At 28.9% G+C, this 19,140-nt stretch overlaps 3 protein-coding genes and 1 long non-coding RNA gene across 4 annotated transcripts; 2 read left to right on the top strand and 2 right to left on the bottom strand.

Annotated features, from left to right (window-relative positions):
* Positions 1–801: 801 nt before the first annotated feature.
* LOC111031095 (PC4 and SFRS1-interacting protein-like) lies at positions 802–5,375 on the top strand. Its single transcript, XM_022310882.1, has 4 exons — positions 802–1,185; positions 1,739–2,416; positions 3,063–3,447; positions 4,226–5,375. The coding sequence occupies exons 2-4, from the start codon at positions 1,748–1,750 to the stop codon at positions 4,873–4,875; spliced, it is 1,704 nt and encodes a 567-aa protein (XP_022166574.1). The 5' UTR covers positions 802–1,185; positions 1,739–1,747; the 3' UTR covers positions 4,876–5,375.
* Positions 5,224–8,005, bottom strand: LOC111031098. Its single transcript, XR_002604167.1, has 2 exons — positions 7,515–8,005; positions 5,224–5,973 (listed from the first exon to the last, which is right to left on the bottom strand). It is a non-coding gene; the product is annotated as an uncharacterized LOC111031098 (long non-coding RNA).
* A 1,850-nt stretch (positions 8,006–9,855) lies between these two features.
* Positions 9,856–12,362, top strand: LOC111031097 (adenosine kinase 2-like). Its single transcript, XM_022310884.1, has 8 exons — positions 9,856–10,137; positions 10,193–10,400; positions 10,471–10,606; positions 10,684–10,829; positions 11,117–11,287; positions 11,347–11,494; positions 12,057–12,143; positions 12,213–12,362. Exons 1-8 carry the CDS (start codon positions 10,115–10,117, stop codon positions 12,332–12,334), a joined length of 1,041 nt encoding a protein of 346 aa, XP_022166576.1. The 5' UTR covers positions 9,856–10,114; the 3' UTR covers positions 12,335–12,362.
* A 287-nt stretch (positions 12,363–12,649) lies between these two features.
* Positions 12,650–14,312, bottom strand: LOC111031096 (nucleoporin Ndc1-like). The gene has a single exon (XM_022310883.1). The coding sequence runs from the start codon at positions 14,131–14,133 to the stop codon at positions 12,709–12,711; it is 1,425 nt and encodes a 474-aa protein (XP_022166575.1). The 5' UTR covers positions 14,134–14,312; the 3' UTR covers positions 12,650–12,708.
* Positions 14,313–19,140: the final 4,828 nt, after the last annotated feature.

Below are 19,140 nucleotides of genomic sequence, written 5' to 3'. Positions count from 1 at the left end.
ATATTCTTATCTATCTCAGTGTCTCTACATCGTGTTTGCAATAAATTGTATACATTTTTTACTATTTATTTTATTATAGTCACATAGACATAATATATGAACAACTAGATAGCCGCTGCCGACTTATCTTTGAAGGCAAAATCGCCATATGCCCCATAGAGTACTCTATGAAATGAATATATATCATATATATAAATATGAAACGCACAGATATGTAAACGCAATGTTTATATTTTAATGTGATAACAGTAATTGATGACAAAAAAAAAACCGAAATCCCCAATGGTTTTGTCATAGACATATATTACATATATATATATATATAATGTCTATCGTTTTTTCTGTTATCTATGTCGTGTTATCACATAACGATGTAAACGTTGCCATTTAGGCAAATGGCGGACTAACTTCCAAATTCTGTACAGCGCTTGGGGATAGTGTTGTAGCCGTTGTAGGCTATATTCTAGTTGCTTATATAATACGCATAATTATGACTATAGTCCGCGTCACGAAAATTGGCGGCTGTTCGCCACGATTTAAGCGGACTATTGGCTGTAGTGGTTATCAAAGTGCTAATAGTTTGTGCTGCGCCGCTTCCGTTCCGGAATACAAAAATAGAATGAGAACCATTGTCTACGCGATGGGTGAGGTTCGGGGTACGACTGCGGCCAGCCACAACTATAATTCGTGACGCGGACTATAATTATAGTCATGAATTATTTAACTAGCAACCGTTGAAAATCGTTACCAACTTCAGACTTCACTTTTGTTTATCGCTATGACGCTTCCGCCATGACGCCATTATCGGTCAAAATTTTCTATTTTACCACAGGTTAAGAATAGGTTTGATGATAACTGAGATTTTACATTTTAGTTTTGCGTTGATGCTTTAAACAGTTTAAACCTTTAAACAGTTGTATCTATTATGAGTTATGACTGATGTTCGTCGTCCGAAGTGTTCCAAGTTCTAACAATAATACTATAAATTAAAATTGAAAAATACTATTATCTACAGGTCTTGTCAGTCAGTCATTCAGCATTCTACCAGTCAGGCACACGGCCGCTGTCTCACTGATTTTCGTTGAATTCATATATTTTTTTTTTTTTCAAAGTTTTTAAATCCGAATACTTTTTAACGATACTCTCGTTTCTGAACTTCAATCTTACACCTATATAAATTTACAAGTAAGTAAAGCAATAACTATAACACTATTTTGTTTACAAATATAATTGTATCGTGTGCCGACATCACAAATGGTTGCCGCCATTTAGTCGTATCAACTTGGCTATCGCGTCTCTCGGCTCTATTGAATCACAGACTTCAGTGGAATTAAAAAAATATATATTAAACATCACTGGATTGAGGGAAATTAATTTACAAGCAATTTTGTGTTATTTTAATATTTTAATAAGTTATCATGAAATTATATTTTTTAGTCGCAGAGACCCATGTTTATTTATTTATTTTTGTGTTGATTTCTATCTCGCTTCAAAAATTTGAGTCCATTGCTGCTACCTAAATTATAACAACTAGACAGTATTTAATGTTATCGGACATTTGTACTCCCCTCTTATTTTTAAATTATAATTTATATTGTTAGTTTGAGAAGAATAGCATCTTAAATAAATTATTTTGATAATTTGCCTTTGGTTTTCTGTGTTTAGTTAACATCTTTATCCAATTTAGCCTTAATAAATTATTATCTATTCAATAATATTCAAAAAATATTCTTTACAGATTGGTTCAATGTCTTCAAAAAAAGTATATAATATCAAAGACAAAGTCTTTGCAAAAATAAGAGGTTATCCTGCTTGGCCAGCAATAATATCTGGTGTTAAAGCTGATACCCCATCACGACAAAGGTATAATGTTTATTTTTATGGAACTGGTGAGCGTGCTGAATGTAAATCAGAAGAACTTTTTCCGTATGAAGAAAACAAGTCAAAATTAGGAAAACCAAATAAACGTAGACATTTTGCTGAAGCTTTATTAGAAATTGAAGGCGATGTTGACTGTACTCGGGTTCTTCCTGAAGATGATTCACAAGTATCTGTAACACCAAGTGACACTAGTCACATGGAACAAGAATCATCTAAAGATGAATCTGAAAACGATAATGAAGTTGAAAAATCAAATGAATCAAATTTAGAAAGTGAAGGAAAATTAACAACCGATGAGTCTACTTTGTCCAAAGGGAAAAAAGTTGTTACATCTAGAAAGAGTTTAGGGCTCTCTATTTCTAAAGGAACAAAAAGAAAAATATCTGATGTTAAACCTGAAGCACCTTCGAAGAAGTCAATGTCAAATAAACCAAAAATCTTGGAAAGTTTAAACCTTAAACAAAGACGCTTAGCTATAGTATTGGTGGAACCATTGGACCATGGTGTAGTAGAAAGAGCTATTAGTGGACAGCAGGTTAGTAAGTTGGAGTAATTTAATCTATTTGATGGCAACTTAAAATAAGTACACGAGTTAAATGTTATAAGTCTACAAGTTTTTTTTAATTGAAGAAATGTTAAATTCTAAGAAAAATAGTACAGATTTAATGTTTTTACATGTATTATTCAATGGGTTGTGATTATAAGAAAATAGAAATTGAAAAAACATGGTATTGGGCTGGGCTAGCCTTTATTGTCCATTATAAGATATAAATCACATTTAAGTATGTAAAAGTTGTTTTTAAATAACCATAGCCTTAGGGGGGCTATACATAATTATTTATTCTGTAACTATATTATATGGGATCTTAAGAATCTTTTTATCTTTTTGAGTTAATTAAGTCTCAAAGTATAACACCTTGTGGTAGATATATTATTAAGTTAAATACAAATAAATTAAGCTGTTCCAAAAGAAAATATACCAGCTCTGCACACTATTTTCCCCTTCCATCAGTTCCGCTACCTTTGCTGTTATGTTGAAACTTGTCACTGTACATCAGTAGCCACCTAGTATATTCTTTTTTGGAACAAATTATCTAGGTACCTAATATTTTTCAAATAACATAATAAATAAGAAGTACCAAATACTAAAACAATTCAAATGTTGATATTCTGATTTTCAGAAATTGGAGCAAGCTACTGATAAAAATGTTAGTGCTGATGAAAAAGTTTCTGAAACAGATAATCAATCAGATACTCATAATACAACTGAGTCTGTGCTTGAAACTAGTGATGTATTATTGGATTCCAGTAAATCAGCGAAATCCTTGTCAAAAATAAAGAATAGTCCTACATCAAGTAGTGAAATATCGTCCACCAACAGTGTGAATGTTGGACATGTATCACGCTCTGGTCGTAAAATCAAGCCAAAAAAATATTCTGATTATGAGAATGAATCGGAGGCACCAAAACGTTCACGATTAAGCAAAGAAAATTCCAAAAATTCAGAAAAGAATAATACTAGCAATAACGAAACAGATTCATCGGAACAAAGTTATAAAACAAAAGGTAATATTTTAGTTGCTTCTCTATTTATAAAATGTTTTATTGTTTGTATATTGGTGGTGATAGTTTTCAGTATGATATTAAGAAAAAAGATTAAGTGGTTTATTTTCAAAAATCAATTTTTTAAGAAGCAAAAGCTCCTAAAAACATATCTAATTTTGACCATTTTTTATTTAGTATTTCCGATATTGTTACTATTTATTTTTCTAAAATGTTAAACTTTTATTATTTTGAGACAATTTGCATTATTGTCATATTTTTTTATCAGTTTTCTTATTTAATATATCACCTAAAATTGTTTTTCTTATGAGGACTCTACACTGACATTTGTTGCCTTCTTTCTACAAGTGTGTAACAGCAAATTTTATGCTCAGCTCATCACGTTTAGTTCCGTTGGTTTAAAAATTAGAGTGAACTGACCTCTTCTAAAATTTAAAGATTAGATTGTTGTATAGGGAATCTCATAGGCTTTTTATTACATTTTAATTTTAAAGCGAGTTATGAGTATTATTAGATGTACAAACAATTTAAAATTTTTATATACTCATAACTCACTTTGAAATTAAAATATAATAAAAAAGCTGATAAGATACTCTGGATATTAATCTCATCTTAAAATTGTATACAATGTTAATTAACTCTAATTTTTGAACTAACAGAGCTAAATTTGATCTGGGTGTAAATTTTGCTATATTCCGCACTTGTCGAATGGGGACAACAAATGTCCGTATACTGTCCTTTTATTGAACTATGTGGGATAACTAACATTTTATTTTTTTAGATACAAATTCAGAAACAAGAAAGATATCTAGAACCCATGCGTCAGCATCAATACCACATGTAACTTCTACACCAGAAGGTAAAGATTTGGAGCAAGTGGATAATGAAATCAGTGAAGACGGCGAACTTCCGGTAGTACTAAAAGATATCATGGTTGGTACTTTGTCAAATATAGAAACTGGTTGGGTAAAAGCTGGTCCAAAAAAAATTACTAAAATTGATTTATTACACACCGAATGTGATTTGCTAGATTATATTTATAAATTACGCATGGCCTTACGGACTGATCGTGTTGATTATGAAGTAGCATTAGAGTTATTGGAACACATTATTGAACTACAATTTAATGCCCTTATGTTAAAAAAACATCAAGAAATTGTGGATACAATTAAACAAGTGACAAGGTACACTGGTAATGCAAAAGAATGGAATCTTAATGAAGAAGAAACTATTTTACATAACGAAAAGTCAACTATAATTCGACGCAAGGCTGAAATAATATTTAATAAATTTATATCATTGTTCACTGTATCTGATGGACAATCGTTTGACGACATATTTAACAAAGAAGTTGAAGACTTTTTTACAAAGACTAAACATTTGTCTTGTGATCAGATATATGGGCTTACTTCAGATAAGGATTATAATTAATTTTCTTACTATTTAAAAATTAATCAAAACAACTAACATTATTTTTTGTCGTTACAAAACAATTGTATAATGATCTACTGGTATTCCGCAACTATTATTAAATTATTTTTTGACGCTCTATTGGTTACATTATTTTGTATCCATTATTATAAATTTTTATTAATAATATTTAATACATTTTTAGTGTTGATGTATAAATTTAGGAATTGTGTTAATTACGAATATAATTTATAGTATAATAGTGATTTTTCATTGTATAATGACATGAGTAAATTTTTCAAACTAATTATATATATTTATTGTATTAATTTTGCTTCCATTTAATTGATAATAGATTTCATTTCATTGTTATTATATTATAAATGTTAAGAACTACTGTATAAGTGAATTGAAAACCAAACAATTAGCAGGATAGTTAATTGATAATAAATTATACAAGGAGATTTTATAGACAGATTAAGAATAACTATTAATAAAAATAAAAATTATTACATTAATAATTGATGTAGTGCACAGTATTTAGTCTATGTAAAATTATTAAGTATTATATAATCATTTCTTCAGTTAACCGTTAGTCTTCAATTATGTATAAACTGTATAAACCAAGTATTCCATAAATATGCATACATTTTTCATTTAATGATGAACTTATCGAATTCTAATTTTTGGAATTTTTAAATATATTTAAAGATCATATTTTTAAATACTTGAAATCTGTTGTATTACTGAAGAAGTGTACTATTGCAAACTTCTGTTTTTCAAATGAAAACCCTTCATACCTTTGTTTACTGTAAATTATTTAGTGGATATATATTTTTTCAATGTTAAGTTCATCAGTACTTAATGCAAATAAGCAGTGAAAAGGTCTGTGCAACAAGCAGCCATCTCCATTTTTGTCAAAATTGGGTTATGATTGAATTTAATAAAGAAAAAATTATGAGTTAATCTGTATAAGAACGAGACAAATCCGACCACTCTTTTTTATAGTAAAATATAATGCAACTGGAAGCTGTTTGGGTTTTTTTTGCCATTGAAAAACCAGATGCCTTCGGTGGTTTTTTGTGTTTCTTGAAAAGTTTTGGAAAGTAACTAAAAAATCTAAAAAAATATATAAATACAATTATTCACTTTTTTTTACAGACATTTAAAGTTCATATAATTTTATTCCAGCATCGCTGATTATTTAAGAATAATATTAATTCAGCTTACTAGCTACTATATTAATAATAAGTTATAACAATATAAAGTATCCTAGACTGACATACCGTCTCCGCTCAGAATCGTTTTTCGTATACAATGATATGATATTGAATTCGAATTTAATACCATCCATTACAGCGACCTCCTAGACACCCAATGTACTGCAGAGCGACATCCACTTACCCTCTTTTTTTTTTTTTTACTTATGGTTACCCACAACTCACCATAGACAATATAGGTAGGTGATAAATGTTTTTTTTAATTTGAATTTATCTGAGATACCTAATATTAATTGTTTGTCATTTACATTGTATTTTAAATCGTAATTCATAGGTAATATCTAACGTCTAGCCACGGGCTACTTAGTTGGGTTTAGTGAAATTAGGTCAATATTGTCGCGGAAGTAATGCGCAAGCAGTCCCCGTGGCGCCGTCGGTTCCAAACAGAAAAAAAAAAAGAGGTCAATGTTTACAGCCGAAGCAATAGCTATCCTTGTGGCTATCGTGATCATAATCTAATAGGAAAATTCTAAGTACCTACATCATCCTTCGCGATTCTTTGAATAGGCACTGTAAAAATCCTTTCAAAATCAATTCAACCCTGGCGATATTGCAACTAAAATACAAGACAAACTCAACAAGTCACCAACTTGGGCAAACATAACCACCATATTGTGATTTGTGGATATACTGACACTCAGGAATAATCGGCAATAAACTAGCCTACATACAAGCATCAATTGCCATCAACAACGATGTAACTCTTTTAATAAACCAAATGTCATATTATAATGACTCGAAAACATATATCAATGTTATCATTAAAAACAAATTGAAGCATTTGGAATAAACATAACACCTAATAAAATCTAATCAAAAGTGATGCTAATCGATCGTCGATGGTTATTTAAATCGCAAAGAAGACAGTTAACAGAATACGAATTGGTCACCAGATTTACTCACGGTTTTCTGATAGCTAGAGAGAAACCCTCCATTTGGCTGGGAACAATGTAACCCATATATTTATCACAAACTCATAAATATACCAAAATTACCAATGATTCATTATGTACACCCTGTAGTTTAATATTGTGTGCCTATATAGAGCAGGGCTTCAAAACGTTATTTATAACTAGTGCTCAGAAATTATGGAAGCTAAAAAAGGCCAAGTATACACTAAAAAAATTGTAAAACTTGCATGAAAAAAAACGTTAAAAATATACGAAAAATTATTCAAAGTTCGTAAATCATTATTCATAAAGGTATAAATATCTCTTACTATATTGTGTTATTAATATGCAAGAAATAATTATATTATGGAAACAAAATGGTACGGGAAACCGGTTTGCATTTTGACATTTTATTGAACTAAAAAAATAATTTTTCAATATTTATGAAGTTAAATACTAAATAAATAAATATCTACATGTTTTGTAATACCTGTTAAAGTTGTCGAATTGAACCAACAATGTTTTCTTAAGATTTTCAACGCATTTTGTATTCAAATCCGGGCCCTACTTCTTAGTCTTTAATCTTTTGTGCAGTGTTTCATATTGGTCCACTATCGTCTACCAAGGTGTTCTAAATATATGTAAAAAATCTTCAAAAATAATAATATTACACCAAGTGGATTATTTTTTGTCAGCCCCGCGGACATAATATGACATCGATGATCTATCCAATTTTGTATAGTAGCACACTTGCCCAATCCACCCCTGAATAAACAATATCGGATTTGTCGAAAACTGGTAGGTATTAAAAATGATAAAAATTCCTGTTTTCCATGATTTTTTCTTCATCGCGATCATTATTAAGAAAAGTAATAGGAACTTTCAATTGTTACCTCTTTAAGACTCAAAAGTACTAATTCACTCTGCTCAGTATCTAAAGTAGTAAAGTGATATTATTTATAATGTTCTGATGTAAAACACGACTATGATAAATAATTACAAAATACAAATGCGATAATATTAGTTAGCATTATAATTATTGCAACTCGCCACTTCAAGTTCAATATATATTATGATAAGATCAATTACATTTTTTTTTTTTAAATTATTTACAATCCATAGAATATAATAATTATTAGTATAATCACAGAATAAATTAAATAATTTCATTTATTCTGTGGTATAATAAGCAAATTTGATAGTTCATAATAGTTAGGTTAGGTAATGATAGAAAATTATCATTTATAAGTAAGCACTGAGCAGTTCCACCCGAAATGGTACTTTTTAGGTATATTTTGAACAAAATTGACGGCAATAATATTCTGGAGGGCTAAGCCCAGTAAGCCCCCTCCTAGATGGCTAGATGCTGTCATGATTGGTATGTCACACGTGTAACTTAAAACTTTTTCAACACTTGATTTTGAAGAGATACAGATGTAGATACTAAAGACTTAATCAATTATGATCAACGATCGATAGTCGTATATATCTTATGATCGATACACATTTCTTCTTTGAAAGTCTTTTAAACCAAATATTGTACCCACTACAGTCGCAGAAAGCATGTTTTTTATTATTAAATGGTGATTCATTCAACGTAGGAGTGTAGGACACTGACTATTCAAAAAGTATTTGTTTTTGAAAATTGTATTTTTTACACGGTTTCAAGTCGTATGTAACAAAATAACGTTTTTATTAAAAAATTGTATTTTTAAACATTTTTTATTCATATAAATTATAAATTATGCTTTTTTATTTTTTGAATTACTACTTACAATTTTAATTTCATCATATTCCAGAATATCTTTCTGAGAATTTTGATGCAGACAAAACGAATTTAGAATGAATAGTTACTGAATTATAATTTTGTAAGTATTTAAAATTGTTGATGAACGGAGTAGTGGTCAGTAGATCAACATTTTGCGTGGTAACCGCGTAGTGCGTACCATTCCACTCCACTTAGTCCGCTCTGTTATATAAACCTTAAATACTTATAAGTTGTAACTCGTTAACTAGGTACTCGACGCTTGTCCTAAATTCGATTTTTGTGTCATACATACAATCATACAAACAATATTCTGCCTAGGAATATGAAATTAAAACTGTACGTTGTCATTCAAAAAAGGGGAAAAAATAATATATTTATTTAAAAAAAGTTGTTTTTAATAAAAAAGAAACCATGTAAAACATTCTACTGTTGGAATAATAAGTGCTCAATGTTGAATCACCCGGTAGATTGATCAATACTTAAATCTGTGCGTTTTGTGGCGTATAATAGTAAAATACCAAGTACCAACAAACAGCTTGGGGTACCGGTGTAGTAGAATGAAGACAGTTTTAGTGTACCATAGCGTCCATAGCCACGATTAAAGATATACTCATCTTTAATATCTTTAATCGTGCACAGAACCAAGTTGAAAACATACCAGTATTACCATGATTTTTGGCTTTTGGAGCTTGCCAATTTGGGTTTGTCGTTACTCGTAAGGTGGTCGTTTCACGTTTGCCTAGACGTATAAAATGATAAATAAATAAATGTAAAATATTTATCTCGTTGTTCATTCTCATCATTATTATTCAGTCGCCAGTTAATTGATATTAACATGACAGCAATAATACAGCATAGCATAATAACCTTCAAATCATAGACATAATAGGACCTGGTGTATGCTTCAAATCAATGTATTTAAATGGTTTGAAATTTCAACTCCATTTTACTATCTCAAAACATAAATATGCAAGATATCTAATAATAATTACGAACATGTCTTCCTGGTACTCGAATGCATGAAATTGGATTGTGATGTCAAATCATTGTTGAATGTAATTTAGTGAAACATGAGTATTTCCCAATTCCCATCTTAGCATAAAACACGATGTTCTTTAAAATGTTATCTGTTTTTGATAAGTAATTATAGATAACAACGAATTAATCGTGCAACTTTAAATTTTAATTGATCGTTGTTGAGTGTTTCTCTCTCTATTGGACATCGCGCGTCTCGATAATTTACTAACTACCATCTCTATATAGAATTTATTTCGTGTAGTATTCCAATTCATAACGGTTGTATTTTTGTTGGTCGTGTAAAAATGGGCGATTCCAATATTTTAAAGTAAGTACTTAAGAATTTCTCATGCTCTAGGTTTAATTTTAACCATTTATTTTAGACCGGGATCCATCGTTGGATTCTGCAATCCATTGTTGGACATGATTGTTGTTGGAGATCAAAATTTATTAGACAAATATGATTTAAAAAATAATAATGCTATCTTGGCTGAAGAAAAACATATGCCCCTCTATGAAGAATTGATGAAGAATGAAAATATTGAATATACTGCTGGAGGCTCAGCTCAAAATTCTTTAAGGGTGGCTCAGGTATTTTCAGTGTTTAATCGAAATAGTCATTTTTATTCTAATTATTAAAAAAAAAAAACTATTTGTTTAGTGGATTCTGGAAAAGCCTAACGTAGCTGTGTTTTTTGGTGCAGTTGGTAAAGACAAATACAGTGAGATTCTGAAACTTAAAGCTAACAATGAGGGAGTTGATGTTAAATATCAATACTCTTCAGAAAAACCCACTGGTAAATATTTAGCTGTTATTTTTAACTAGTTACTTGAAGTGTTCTGAAAAATAAATATATTTAAAAACTTTATTCAGGCACCTGTGCAGTTATTGTCACCAATAATGGTAAAGATAGATCTTTGTGTGCCAATTTATCAGCCGCACAGACTTTTACTGAAAGCCATTTGGATGTTCCTGAAAATAAAGCTATAATTGAAAATGCAAAGTTCTACTTAGTTACGGTAAGTTCAATTTAGGATTACATTTTAAACAGCCCTAATTTAACCAAACATTTTTATATATATTGTAAGTTGTAACTAGTAGATCTTATTATAAACTATAAATATTTTTTATAAAACATTCCATTATTTTTAACAAAAGTTATTGTATTATTCATGCTATATTGTACACAGTTAATTATAAATAATATTAATATCTTATACATCTTGGTTATTTAAATATTTCATTATTGAATTGTGTTTTAAGACAACTACTAACTAATGATGAAATTTTTTTTTATTGTTTTTAGGGTTTTTTCTTACAAGTCAATGTAAAAGCTGTTCAAAAAATTGCTAAGATTGCTTTTGAACGAAAGTGTCCATTTTTATTTAATATGAGTGCTCCATTTATTTATCAATTTTATATGGATTCGGTTATGTCAATTTTTCGTTATGTTACCATTGTAGTCGGAAATGATGAAGTTAGTAGCATCCTAATTAGCATTAATCTAATCATAGTAAAATATTTATTTAATTTTAGGAAGCCAAAGCTTTTTCTGACGGTCAAAAATGGAATTTAACTAACATTGATGAAATTGCATGTAAATTAAGTACTTTTGATATTGAAAATGATAGACAACGTTTGGTTATTATAACTCAAGGTGAAAAACCAGTACTCGTTGCTAAAGGTATATATTTTAATACTTCTACAACTCTTGATATGACTAAATTAAATTTATCACATAATGTATGTTTATACTGCTTGAGAGAACGCATACAGCGGCCGACCAAGCTCATCTATTCTTGAGTATCCCCACCACTTTACCAACGCCAGCGCTATTTGTTGGTGGGCTTCGGTGTCCGTTGGCAGATGTGTACAGTGTACACTGTATATACAGTAACAACATTTTCTTAAGACGTTGTTTGTAGTATACTGATTCTCTTTTGAGTACAATGTATCCTATTTTGCGTCCATATTACAAAAATATTTATATGAAAATAAGTGAATAACAATAATATTTATACGTAAGTATTCGACACGGTGTTTGTTGTATTGTATTACTTGAGCTGCATATGCACAGACTATTTGCTGTATGGTGGAGGGAAATAAGCCTCGAGACGGCGGAGTGCAGTCATTCAGATTTGCAAGCTGTATGCGTTCTTTTGTGCCCAGCAATATAGTCATTAAATCCACAATTCTTATTATTTATTATAGAATTAAGAAAATTATTTTTATTTTATATTTCTTAGATGGAGTTATTACACAATATCCGGTGCCTAAAATTCCTATAAGTAATATTGTTGATTCAAATGGTGCCGGTGATGCATTTATTGGTGGTAAGATAAGTTTTGATAAAAAAAAGTTTATCTTTTACATAGATATTTTGAAAAATATTTTTTTCTTAGGTTTTATTAGCAAATATATTTTGGAATGTCCAATTAAAACCTGTATAGAAGCTGGAATTAATGCAGGATCATATATTATACAACAACCAGGAATGACAAAAGGAGATTCATTTAAAATATAAATATGCTTATACTAAGCTATAACAAGCCTTGTTACAATTAAATTAGTAGTTGTTGAAGACTACAATTTATTTTAACAATGCAACTTCTTAATTATATAACAATATTTTTTATTCAACAATTATTGTAGTATGATTATTATAACTTATAACTTATAAGTAATGATACTCAATAAAGACATTTGGAATAAGTTTTACTGTTTATTTCACTCATTAAAGTAAAAATGTTTTATTTTTATGACTATTGTGAAAACATTGCAAGAATATAATATTTACAAAACAATATATTACATTTAAGTCCATAACTGCATCACTGAGACATGAAAAAAAATTATTAAGATAGTACAAAACATTTTAAATTTATACAAAGAATAATTTTAATAGTTATTTAACAGCATTATTATTTTTTTAAAACTATGCAGCTGAGTTTCATCTAATCCTATATCATTGGCGTATACACCAAAATTCAATGCTAGCATCACAGCACAAGTCTTAACGTGTATTTTCAAGTATTCAATTTTCTTGGTCTTTTGGTTATTAAAATTTCTTTGTTGGACGTCCAGTTGATTTTTTAAATCTAAAATGGCGCTAACAATTTGCCCCAATTGTTCTCTGACTACACCATATTCGTCCTCCTTTAATGAAACTACAGCCAAATTTGAAAGTATATAACAGCACCAAACTGTTGCTTCAAATTCTTCTAATAATTTATCTTTATCCAATGGTCCAAAGAAGTAGTTATACAGCCAGAATTTTTCAACGAAATATAAAAATATGCTTTGTTGATTTAAATTGTCTTCTGGTGGTTTGCAGATGACACTACCATTAATATGTAATAATCTAGCATTGGTTATATTGCGCCGATTGATCAACTTAAGTGGTACATGGTTGACTAAATTTTTCATGTCATCTGTGGTGGATTTTATATTATTTATACAATAGTTGAATATAATTTTCCAACTCTGAGGAACATTTCCCGCAAAACTTAAGCTAAATATTTCTTTTCTTCTTTCTGCATCTTTAATTGTAGCTTGATAAAGATCATATAGTGCTAATGATTTTATAATCTTATTATCAACATTCAAAGCATTAAGTAAACAATTATCTTCTTGATTTATGGTCACAATTGGAAATATAACGCGTTCAGTCATAGTTAAGAATATAATGTGCTCAAATGAATAAAACAAGTATAAGACTAATGATATTGAAATCCAAAGAGTCACAAAAAAATAAACATTAGAACATAATTTAGGTTCAATCATATATAATGGAATAAATATGAAAAATATATACAAAAACGATTTTTTCAATGACTTAAATATAATCTCTGAAAGTTTAGACATAAACATTGAATATTTTGTAGTTTGGATGATTGGAAAGTGAAAGTCTTGTTCAAAGTAAACATTTTCATAATGAAATAAAACACCAGCCAGAGCACACCCAACATTGAGTAAATGCCAAATGTTTTCATCTTGACAGAATGGATTTATACTGGACAGAAACCATGCGCTGGTCGAAATTAAGGCAGCCGGTAATAAGGTTTGAATTGACAATCCTTTGATAATTTTGCTAAAACGGTTTGTACAAGGCAAGTTTGTTCTCACATAACTGCGTGAGTTAGTTATAATGAACAATAAAACAGCTACCAATACTGCAGGCACGTACAATAAGGAATACAAGCTGAATGTAAAGCTGAAAATCGACCGAAGTGATAATAAGAACACTGTTACATACGTGAATAATAAAGAACTGAGTGTAGATTTAAATGTCCTTGTTAAAAAAATGTTTGAATTGGACGTCATTCTGTCGGTTTTTTGTAACTTTATTTAACGGTACATTTCTTTATCTTTTGACATGAAATTAATGACTTGTTGAATATTGATTTTTAACGATAATTTTTTTTTTTATGATTTTAAACAATAAGCAGAACTCTAATAGTTAATTTAATTCATAGGTGTTACTTAAACTTTAATATACTCAACCGTTAAAAATTAAAACCGTACATTGAAGCAATACAATATACATGCTGATACATTCAACATTGGTATCATCATATTCATCTCATTATCTAAAAACTGTTCATTTTCGCCCGCGATTGGCTACTTTTCAACATTACACCGGTATTTTGAGGTTAAGATTATACCGTGTTACTCAATTAACATAACATTGCAATAGATTACGTCAAAGATATTGTAAATAGGATTACATTATTCGAAGTACTATGTAAATAGCAATATAATATGGTGGGTTCACTTCCAATTGCAAAAATGCAAAATGAAAATCCCCCCAAAAAACCCCGGTGATGTTTAGTAACGGCTTGTTTGATACTTTGCATAAGTACCTACTCGGCTACCCGAAAGAAACCTGAAAGTAGGTACTCCCTTGTAAACATTAAGCATTAACAGTACAATAACATGAGAATACACTTAAAGTTTCATTAATATTTTTTTTTACTAGGTAGGTCCTTACTTAAAATAAAATTGAACTATCATTTATATCATAGATAAATCGATAAACCATTTATGGCATATACGATCGTATATACATTTTTCTTGATTCTTGAGACATTATTAAGTTCATATTTAAAAAATAGAAAACAACACGTTCAAATAAACAATAAACTAGGTAGGTAAGTAAAGAAACGTCAATAATAGGTATGGAGTATATATACATATATATATATACTGCAAGGCACAGGTCTACTCATTAGATAGTGACGCTATATACATATAAACTTAAACTCAATAGCTGATTGAATTCACACAGGAAACTCGTTTGCTGTACAGATGATGCAGAATGTAGATACTAGGCCAGTCCTGACAATGGCGGATTCAGGGGAGGGGCACAGGGGCACGTGCCCCCCTGTCAATTTTCTAACGATAATTTTTATAGTATGTATATATACATGTGAAACCATCTTAAAAATAGTTTAAACAAATTGTAAATATTTAGAAATGTGTTTTACCTAAATTCATTCCACATAAAACTTGTAATTAATAAATTAAGAGAATTAATTTATACTGTAAAAAATCTAACAGATACCTTATCTATAGATAGAATTTTAGAATATTATAGACATTTATAGTCAGTATAGTGTATTGTGTAGAATCTATTATGATTTTTTGGTATTTCTATATTGTGAAGTATACTTACATATGAAACAACTTTAGCACCATAAATAGGGTGGACAAATGGGAATCGCTACGCTGTACAGTTGTATTTGTCGAGTATGTCATCATAATGGTAATCGGAATAAAAATCCCCGGGAAAAAAATCCTCAGTTTTCAACACGGTCTTAGGGGATATCTTCTAAGACCGTGGTTTTCAATATTACTCACATACACATGCAAAATTTTTGAACAAATATTTTTTTAAACGCTAATTAGTGTATAGTTACCAACAAAATTAATATTTAATTGTAAATATAAACGTATAGTGTATCAATATATACTTAAAATGTAGAAAATGTTAAATTTTTATAGCTGAGGATTGAAAATGTAAAATATTACCTACATTTCATATAATATTTTGACTTGAATGAAAATAAAATATTATTAGGAAGTGTTTTTATGAGTTTTACGTTATGTAGATGAAATATTTAAAATATTATAAAATAAAAATAAAAATAACTATCAAACAATAGTTAATGAATGCAGGTACTCGAATCTCGAAGTAAAAAAAAAAATCGTTATCAAAGGTACCTAACCTACACACTACGTAGTACACAGTACTACACAGTACACCGTACACTGAATCTAGGAAAAAAAGACCAAGGAAAAAAAGAACACGGAAAAAAGAACAATTTTTAGAAATTTTAAACATTGTCCCACTAATCAATATTTTTTTAAAAAAAAATTTTAATATAATGCATAGACACTTACGCTATACTTTTGGTATTATTTACTATTATTATTATTATTTATTATAAAAAAAATACGAAACATAAATACAATAAAGCTTAGTATAATAATATATAGTAAGATGCTAAATTTTTAAACTTCAATTTTTTAAATACATTTGAAATGGAAATTTTAAAATCTAATAAAGGAGGTGAAAAAGTAGCTTTTGAAGGATATACTTATATCACAAAGCACAAAGGTAAAAACTATTTTACATGGAAATGTTCGACCAAAAATACGACAAATTGTGCTGGAATACTAAGGACTAGTATTTTGAAAACTGATCCTACCGTGACAACAGAACACTATCATCCTGCGAACCAATCCGAAGTAAATGTTATGAAAGCAGTATCAAAAATGAAATTAATGGCTAAGACATCCTGTACAAATCCAGTCGAGATTTATGCTCGAGGTGTCTCCGAGTTAGATGAACGTTCTAAATCAAAAATTTATGTTTCGTATTTTTTTTATAATAAATAATAATAATAATAATAAATAATACCAAAAATATAGCATAAGTGTCTATGCATTATATTAAATTTTTTTTAAAAAAAAATATTGATTAGTGGGACACTGTTTAAATTTTTTAAAAATTGTTCTTTTTTTCCGTGTTCTTTTTTTCCTTGGTCTTTTTCACCGATTACCCCATACACTACAATAGGTGAAATTTTAAGTTTTTAATTCTTTTATAGTTATATCATACATAATACTATCAAAATGTTACAGAAAATAACCTAAGCTAATGTAAAAAAAAAAATTATTTCAGTTTTTTAATTTTACAGAATTATACATAAAATCGCAGTATTATAAAACACAATATTGTTGGTAGAAAGTATATATTTGTAATTAAATATTAATAATGATGGTAATTAGTTATTGCACTAATTAGGAAGCGTTTAAAAAAATATTTGTTCAATAATTTGCATGTGTTTGTGAGTAATATTGTAGTCTGAGGATTTTTTTTCCTAGGGTTGAGGATTTTTTTCCCGGGGAGTTTTATAAACAATTCTATATTATTTTATATTATAATGGACTTGTCAAACTTGAATTCAATTATTCAACTATAAGCCATTGTATATGAAAAACGATTTTAAGCGGATACAGTGTGTTAGCCTAGCATACTTGTATGGTTAATCAAATTTAATAATTTAAGAAATAATAATAACAATTTAAAAAATGTCATGAATATATAGTGTTACTTTCCTATATACTTTTTTGATAAAGGTAGAACAACTTCTATTAATATTCTACTTAATTTTCAAATGTTAGGTATGAAAAATACATTTCCATAAATTCTTAACTGAAAAATAATTTGTATGTTTATTTTTGATAAATTTTGTCAAAATTCCAACTTCAGACAATCGTTAAAAATTGTTGACGGTTTTCGTTTAAAAATTTTTTTTGATAATATTTACCCTTCCCCTATGAATAACTCAAGTGGAACCTTGTATAATAGTTGTATTACATTTTAAAGTTTTTTGATCGAACTAAAAATTGCATGGTTACCAACAATAATTGAAAAAAAATCAGAATATCTCATGGTTGTAAATAACTTAAAAAGGGTTGAAATAATTTTTAAATTTTATTGTGTATGAAAATACTATAATATAACATCAGGTGAAAATGTCAAGTGTCTATATTACCTTAGGTATTCGTTTTTGAATTTCAACAAAATATACTTGGGACATACCCCCACAAGTCTGTTCACCCTACAAACTGATTGCAACCCTAACAATTTAGCCCAATTCACAGCACTGAAATAAACACTATACACTCTTCTTATATGCTTGATCGATAAATTTATCTCGTGTTCTTGCTATACCTATTAGGTATAATATGCAAGGATTTAATATTTTAGTGATTATTAATTAAATATTTTACTGGGCACGTAATAATATTCTTTAATCATTTTAGATCTAACTACTGGCACTTCGTATGATTTCAGCTGTGCCATAAGTCCATAGAAACGAGATAGTTAGAAGTGCATAAGTCATTGGTGAGTATAACAACAAATTACTTTCTTTACTTACCTCCACAACCCGCCTACCATTTCTTAGTTCATGGTGTTCAATGTCCATATAGGCCATATACCTTATATATACATAATACATTTTACATTGAGATTTGAGTGTTCATGGATATAAATAATATATTTTACAATCTATATTTGTAATTTTATATATATTAATATATTATAACTCTGTGATCTGTAACAATCTGTCTTTTTAGGACTTCCGGTCTTAGACATATAAATATTTAATACGTTTATGCTCCCAGGCCAAAAAGTAGTTAGAATTACCTTAGTAAGAGGATGCTACAACCACAGATTAAATAATTATTTAATTGATTATTTAATTATTTAATCTGTGTTACAATCGCATTTGTTGTCTCCGTCTTCCAAGCGAGTAACATAGCAAAATTATGCTTAGCTGATCACGTTTAGGAACGTTTGTTTAAAAATTAGAGTGAATGTGGAAGAAACATTATCTGTTTTTGAATGTGGATTTTTCTTTCATGATTCAGCTTTTATGTGAGTTATGAGTTTATGATCATTTTTCATTTGCCCTATTTTATATAGGTAGGTACACCGTAGGCACCTTCTTAAAACTTGCTAAAAAATTAAGCAATCGTAAAAAAATCAACATAAACACAGATAAAGTTCTTAGTTATTATTATTAAAAATGAATACAGTCGATTCACTATATATTTTAAGCTAACGAAGCTAAATTTGATCTGCTGATCGTAAATTTGGTGTTAGCAACATGGTTGTAAGACGGAAAAAACAAATGAGAGTGTTATATTTAATCTATTCTGTGGTAATAGCGTCCTCTTAATAATAAAAATACGTCATAAATTAATAATTGATAATTTATGATCCATAAAATGTATGACATAAATAATAATATTATA

The sequence above is a fragment of the Myzus persicae genome, unplaced genomic scaffold, assembly GCF_001856785.1.
Source record: "Myzus persicae strain clone G006 unplaced genomic scaffold, MPER_G0061.0, whole genome shotgun sequence".
Lineage (NCBI taxonomy): Eukaryota > Metazoa > Arthropoda > Insecta > Hemiptera > Aphididae > Myzus > Myzus persicae.
Note: the sequence above shows the minus strand (reverse complement) of the source record. Positions and strands in the feature narration are given on the sequence as shown.